General features: G+C 42.6%; 1 protein-coding gene across 10 annotated transcripts in view; it reads right to left on the bottom strand.

Annotated features, from left to right (window-relative positions):
* Positions 1–6,316: 6,316 nt before the first annotated feature.
* The window catches only part of HUWE1 (HECT, UBA and WWE domain containing E3 ubiquitin protein ligase 1), a 169,904-nt gene continuing 168,396 nt past the window's right edge, over positions 6,317–7,824 (bottom strand). For all 10 annotated transcript variants that reach the window (XM_044234530.1, XM_044234531.1, XM_044234529.1 and 7 more), the window contains 2 exons: positions 7,535–7,725; positions 6,317–6,947 (listed from right to left, as the gene is read on the bottom strand). In XM_044234530.1, coding sequence (XP_044090465.1) covers positions 6,845–6,947; positions 7,535–7,725 — 294 coding nt within the window. In that variant the 3' untranslated portion in view covers positions 6,317–6,844. The remainder of the gene's footprint in view (positions 6,948–7,534; positions 7,726–7,824) is intronic.

Here is a 7,824-nt window from a genome sequence, read left to right as displayed (position 1 = left end):
TGAATGGATTAATAAGGCCAATTAAGATCTTTAAAATTTATTCAGTTAGTTTTCGTTATTTAACAACACAATCACCATAACTCAAGGCAGCAGATCCGGGCCACACGGGGTTACACAGTCACACACCCACTTCTGGAACCACAGACGCACAGGTAACCCCCACAAACCCATTCGGTTATGCACAGTCAGCAATGCACATAGGCATCCGATCACTTGCAGTAGGACTGCACACAATCTCCCCAGCACAGAACAATGCCTCTTCCCCTAGCTAGCGCAGTGACACAAACCCAGATTCAAACCCACTGATTTTCCAGGAAGTGGAGCGGGGAGGCCGTTCCGGGGTGGGGCCTCAGGCTTAGCCGTTTCTGGCAGGCCCTGGGGTTGCGGGGCAGAGCAAGCCTGGGCTCTACGTCCCGTTCTGCTATTGGCTGGAGGCCCGTGCGGGGGCGGGGCTTGCCCCCAGCCTTCTCCCTCAGCGGCTGAGGAGCCAGTCGGCTTGGGGAGGGTAACCAACTCAGGGACGGTGCGTAACCGTCCTGGTTTGCCGGGGAGGTGGGACTTGCAGCACTAAAACCCGGGAAGTTCACGGCAAACCACGAGGAGCTGGGCGAGGCTTCTCTGCAGTGGGCATGCCGGGCGGGATGGGACGCCTCCAGTTCCTAAGGCTTGCGTCTGGGAGGGGAAGGAGCGGGGCGTGCCCACTAGAAATAGGCTACTTATTTTCAGTTGTAGAAATACTCGCCCAGGGTGAAAAACAGACAAGGAAATCATCATCACCATCATCATCATCATCCAGAGGAGGCTCTGGCTCATCTTAGGCACTCAGTCCCCCTTTCCCTTTAACAATGCTATGTTTCACCCAAGCCTACCGTAAACCTATTAAGGACTCTTTTCAAAGTGCCCGCCGGTAACTTGTAAGAGGGCCTCGGCAGCCTCCTTAGGTTTCCTGGGACTCCCTGCTGGCCCCTCCCATCTACTCTTCACAAGCAGTAGAGAGGTCTGCGTCCCATCTCTTCTGTGCAATGCCCTTTGGTAGTTCCCACCTTACTCAGAGTAAAAGCCCGAGATCTGACTCCTGCTTATCTCTCTGACCTCAACAACCAAGGACACTTCGCATCACTTACCTCTCTAGAACCACACTGGTCCTCCTTCTGGATGCCATGCGAATTCCTACTTTGGAGCCTTTACACTAGCTGTTCCCTCTGCCTGGAACACTATTCCTTGAGATCCTCTGATGACTTATACCCTCCCTTCTTCCAAGCCCACCTTCTAAGCTTAAATATCATCTTTTCAAGAGAGGCCAACCTTTGGCCACCCCCAGTTAAAATAACCTCCCCTTCAACTCTCTTTTTCTGTGTATTTTTCTTTTTCTTTTTTTTTTTAAAGATATTTTATTTATTTATTTGAAAGAGAGACAATGAGAGAGAACATGAGCGAGGAGAAAGTCAGAGGGAGAAGCAGACTCCTCATGGAGCTGGGAGCCTGATATGGGACTCGATCCTGGGACTCCAGGATCATGACCTGAGCCGAAAGCAGTCGCTTAACCAACTGAGCCACCCAGGTGCCCTCTGTGTATTTTTCTTCAGAAAAGAGAATATGTCACTCACTCCCTGACATATTTATTGTCTGCCTTCCCCCAGAAAAAATGTCAGCTTCATAGTGGCAGGAATTTATGTCTGATGTGTTCACCCGTGCCTCCCTAGCCTGACACAGTACATGCTCAACAAATGTTCATTCAGTGAACAAAGCCAGATGATTTGAGTGTAATAAGGAGTGGTAGAGACTGTGGGACCTGTGAAAATATGTTCACCTCAGACCATTCACATTCACACACACCCACACACATCCTCATACATATACCAGGTTGTTGTCTGCAAGCCAAAGAGTTTGGGCAGCCAGTTTCCATCTGAATTTATAAATAGTAAAAAGCATTAACAGGAATATAGGCTACATGCCAGTTAGCACCTTACTGTGTATAGTTCCTCATAGTGTCAGTGTCCCAGCAACCAAAGATCAGGAGCATGAACCTGCCCTGAGTCAAGAAAGTTGGCAGTGAGGGGGAACACACAGCATGGGGGACTGTGGGGTATTGCAGTAAAAGAAAAGTTGTATCATAGGATTCGGGCTTGTTAAGTGATTTGGGGACAATTCAAAGTGAAGTTTTACTCTAGATTGAATACTATCCAGAAGTGGGGGTAATTTTATGATTGGGTATGCTAACACATCTTCCCTATAGAGAGGACAGACTAGAAAGAGGCTAAAGCTGTAACTGGTTTAAAAAAAAGCAGCGACTCCTTAATCAGGATAGGGGATGTTCAGTTAATTTCTGTGGTTTAGACAGTGTCTCTGATGTTTTGTCTGTGTTCAGACATGATTTTGAGGTGGTCTCAATTTTGTCTTAATCCACCACAGTTACAGAGTGACCTTCTCTGATGTTGATATTCTGTGAAATTGTTTATGTTCAATAGAAGAACACCGAAGCCTAACTGAATGCTAGGCCAGCTCCCAGAAGTCAGCGGCTGCTTTTCTCTTTCTCAGTAGACATTACAAAACTACACATCAGAAAAGTGGTGCCAATTTCTCAGCAGTGCCTATTTCTTCACATTCTCTGATACCCGTGTTCACAGACACACACGTTTTAATCCCAGTTAGTTATATTAGTTTTAGGTGTTATATTGGTTATATTATATTTAGGTGTTATATTAGTTTTAGGTATACAATATAGTGATTCAAAATTCCGTACATCACCTGGCTCTCATCACAAATGCACTCCTTAATCCCCATCGCTTGTTTAAACTATCCCCACACCTTCCCTCTGGTAACCATCATATATTTCAATTTGGTAAGTGGTTTCCACTGGGCTTTTAATAGATTTTTGATTATTACAGAGGTAATAATTATCACAGAGGTAAGCATTTTTATATACTTATTGTTCATTTATATTTCTTCTTTTGTGAATCATCTTTTCATATCCTTGCATGTTTTTCTGTTGGGGAGTTTGTTTCTTAGTGATTCATAAGTTTAAAAAATATATATATTTAAAAAGTATATGTATATACATATAAAGTACTAACCCATTGCCTGTTAGGGACATTTATTTTCCCCTGGAATTGTCATTGATTTTTTAAATTATGTTCACGGTGTTGCCAACATTTTAGTAATCAAATGTATCATTATGATATATATTCCATTATGATGTCTTTGTAGATTTTAGCCTAAGGTTTTCTATATCCCAGATCAGTTATTATTTGCCCATATCCTCATTTTGTGCTTTAAAATATCAGTTCATAGTTTTCACCTTTGAATTTATTTCATATGAAGTGCAGGGCAAAATTTATATTTATATTTTATAAATTTAAAATTTTATAAATTCGTATTTTTATACCCTCCCAATACTCAGGCAAGTTTCCTAACCTTAACATTGACAAAACTATTCTTTCCACAACTAACTCTTGGTGCCTCATTTTTTTTTACAGACCACAACATGCTGAATATTCACCGCTAAGGCCATTCTGTCAGGTCTATTTGAACTCCCATCTTGTTTAGCATGTCAGTTTGTCTCCCACAGTCTCAAAGCCAGCTATACTTGCATTTTTATGCAAATGTACATCTCTTCATTTATTTGTCTTTTATGCTTCTCATGAGTTTTCATTCATTTTTCTTCCACGAGTCCTAAACACTTCTTCTTAAGGCTATTCTTTGGTATTTTGTTACTGTTGTGAAGATAATCTATTTCCTGTTCGTTTTCTAACTGGTTATTGCTTGTATTTGAGAACATGTTTAATCTTGCTACCCCTGCCTGCTAAGTCTCTGTGTAGCCATGCCCCCATAGTTTCCTAACACCCGCCTCCTTCTCTTCACACAGAGCCTTCTCAGTATTGTCAGTCCATGTAAGTGCTCAATGGAATTTTGCTTATTAGGGGTGATAATTGTTTCTCCAGCCTAGACAGACACATATCTTAAAGAACCATACATTCCAGTTTATTCGGTTTGTCCCTGTGGCCCAGCATAATTATTAATAGTACCCTTTTTATTCTTAAATTTTCCAACTTTGGATGATAAATTACATGGTCACTCTAATAAAAAAAGGACTATTTTAATAAGGAGGTAACCCATGGTAATCATAATGCACAGACGGATCAGTGGAGGGGATTACTTGAGGGCAAAAAGAGACATGTTCATTCATGTCATGCAAGCAGCCTTCATGTAGAATTAGGCCTGTTATTGATTCCCCTGCTACCTACCTCAAATTCATTGTGAAATTTAATAAGTCATATATCTCAAAGATTACGAAATGTCAGTTATAAAGTATCATAGTATACAGCATTATAAGAAACACCCATGTGTCTAGCACCACCCAACCTAAGAAATAAACATTACCAAGGTAGTTGAAACTGTGTGATTACCTCTTCCAAACTGCATCTGCTTGTCTCCCACAGATTATCCTGAACATTGTGCAGTACTCTGTCATACTCATGCATGGATTTTCACTCTTCATACATATGGACGGTTTTTCATGCTATTGGTACATACATGCTATATGTTTTGTTTTGTGACTTCTAAGCAGGTCTCATCTTTGAGATTATGCATGTTGATACACATTTTTACTGCTACACAGGATTCCATTGTATTATTTACTCACGCTTGTTGGGACAATGTCTACATGAGCTTTTTTTTTTTATTATAACCAGTCCTCTTGCTGGCCTCTTTTAAGTGCTAGTAACTTTTGGTTCTCTTTGACTAGCAGTTTCTCCTCAGTAGTTGTACCTTATTTTCTGCTTTTCTGAAGTGACTAGAACTGACATACGAGTGTTATTAGTGGTAATTGGCCACCTTATGCTTCCTGTGTGATGTTGGCTGTTGGTCTGAGCCAACCTTACCAGGGTAGTGTCTTTAAGTTACCAGTAATAATTATTGTTAGCAAATACCTTGCATCAATTGACAGGATTTTTATTTGACTGACATTGAGGTGATGAATATTACACCATACACACATCCCAAAGGAAGTCATGCTTAGATACGTTAAATATTTGTAGGATGCCACTGAATTAGATTCACTTTTCTTAGGGTTATTCCATTTGTACTCCTGCTTCCATACCCAACTCCTGAACCTTATGCCTCCCAAATTTAAATGTCAGAGGTTTCTTTCTACTTTGGTTTTTCGAGGAATCCATTCTTAAGCTTATCAATTCCACTGTATTTCTGCTTATTCATTTCAAAGCTCTGCTGTACTCCCAGCCTCATCTCAGGCCATCAACCTTTGCTCAAGCTGTGTCATCAGCTGGACTCCTGCTACCTTGATCTAGATTACCCTCCCCTCCTTAATCTTAACTCCCAGCCAAAATTCAACTCGAGTGCCTGACAATGGAAAGCCTTCCCTGACCTTCCAGGCTAGGTCAAGGACTTCTGCTCTGGGAACCTAGGGACCCCTTCCCTCCATCTGTCACAGAACTACTCAGTCTCCTTCCCCCTTGACCAGAAATTCAATAGCAGGGAGAGTCAGTTCATCTGTCTTCTCAGTTTTCAGCAGAATGAGGCACAAGCAAGTGTGAATATTTTAAAAAAGAGAGAAAATGTCTAGCAGCCATTTGCATCAGGACCAAGGGGATAAGGGGCTAGGTTAAGGAGAAAATCTTTACAAAACAGAGCCTCAGAAAATGAGGAAACACACACAAAGCAAGCATCACTTGGGGTTATTTTTCTAACTAAAGCTTTATTATTTTCTTTGAAAGCTGGAACCATCAAAGTCCTTGAATCAGCTTTAACTGCTGGATGGAGTAAAAACTAAGAGACTACTGGGTGATCTGTGAACAGATTGGCAGATGATGAAACAAAACCAAAATGGATGGAAAGATTGTTCTGGAGAGCTGGTCCAATTACTTGCTTACTGAAATTCGTTAGAAAACCTAAAACATTAAATGAAATAAAAATTCTAAACTGAGCTCTACACTTGAGGCCGTTATAAAGGCTCATCACATAGAACTGTTGGTTGGGTTGAGTTCTTAGAATGTTTCTTACAATTTGCTGGTTTGTTCCCCTCAAGCAAGGTGATGCTTTGTCCTTGGCTGCAAATTTTAACACCACCACTGCCCTCAAGTGCGGATCCCATTCTAAAAAACAGGCTCCCCTCAATTCCTGGTGATTGCTGATCTCTCCTGACAATGGGGAAACCGACTCTGAAGAAAGAAGATGCACCAGTGGTGGTGGCAAAGATGGTTTTCTGGAGAGTCCATTTGCATCTTTTCTCTAGATGTCTAGCATGTGTTCAAGAGTTATTTCTTTTAAGTTTGAAAAAAACTCCGTTGTGAAAAGTGAGTTATGAAGAGTGCTCTTTATTTGAAACCTCCACAACACAGACGCCAATCTTGTCTCGCATTGAATCATTAGCTGTGCACATCAACACATTCCAAGCACAAATTAAGAAATGCAAACAGAACAAAAAAATATATATATATATAATTTTTCCCCTATCCAAAGGTTTCAAGTCTCAATGCAGCAAATCCTTCTGAACACAGAATCTGAGGAGCACACTGTTCAAACAGTTGGGACAAATAGGTCCCTGCAAAGGCTATTGCCTTTTTAACACATGGGCTGGGGATCATGGACGGCATGGAACAGGGAGGAGGAGGTGAGGGAGAGGGAGAGAGGGAGAGAGAATGAGCAGGAGAGGGGGAATGGGTATGTGCTGGGGAAGATGGGGAAGCTGGGACACACACATGGTGAGTTGGTGGATTTCATTTATTGGTTTTTGACATTTTCTTTCTGGTTCTTTTTTGTTTTTCTTTCCCCCCAATTCCCAGGTCCAACATGGTAGAAAAACCCCACAGTGGTGGGCAGGGCCTTATTAGGCCAGCCCAAAGCCTTCAGAGCACTCCTGGATGGCCAATAGTAGCATGTGGCGGAGCTTCTCAAAGCTCTCATAGGCAGGCAGGTCCAGCTGATTAAAACTAGAGAAAGAAAAAAATATCAGTCTGTGACAAAAGATAGCCACAATCCCTATGTTCCCATGGTGCCCACTGACCTCTCCTCCCTGATGGAAACTTTTCCTCTCTTGCAGACTTGAAATCTTGTCCTAGGCCTCGTCTTCCCTCTTCTAATCTGGCCCCAATACTGCCCATCATTTTCCTAAAGCATAAATCTGACCCTGTCAGTCCTTAAACACCATAGTCTCACTTATGGGTTAATGTGCAAGCTCCAAAGAGGCATTTGGAGTCACAGGTGATCCAACCTCTGGTGATCAACATCTTTAAGCATTCTGTTCCCTCTAACTCCTTGTTCCAGCTGAGCCCTGGAGTACACTGTGCTCTCATGTGGCAGTGCTCACCCGCAAGGTCTCCCCAGCCTCACTGTGAATTTGGGCCAGCTTCTCATCTCAAACGTCACCTTTTCCACAAAACTACCAAATTATGTACTACCCCAGACCTAGTACAGCTGGGGCCAGGCTGGGGTTCCTGCCCTTGGTTAGGGGTCTAGAAGCAACAAACAGGAAAGCTCAGTCTGAATGCTAAAAAGAAGAACAACCCCTTCCTCTTACCATGTGTGAGCTGAAGGCAGGCGATCTGTGGACCTGTCATCTCGATGGATCTGAAACTTCTGAATGCCATTCATGCCTTCAAGGGCAGCAAAGCCTTGCAAGGGCACCTTGGAAGTACCCGTGACAAACTGAAGGAACTTGGCACGGTCAGCTTGGTCAAAAGAACGCAATGCTCTCCAGAACCACTGGATCTATGGGAAAGGACACAAGAAGTCAGTGTGAGGGGGTTGGAATCTTGAATCTTAGGCAAGTCCAGTTCTTTCATTCCATAAGATGGGCAAGAACATCCC

This window comes from Neovison vison, chromosome X (assembly GCF_020171115.1).
Source record: "Neovison vison isolate M4711 chromosome X, ASM_NN_V1, whole genome shotgun sequence".
Lineage (NCBI taxonomy): Eukaryota > Metazoa > Chordata > Mammalia > Carnivora > Mustelidae > Neogale > Neogale vison.
Note: the sequence above shows the minus strand (reverse complement) of the source record. Positions and strands in the feature narration are given on the sequence as shown.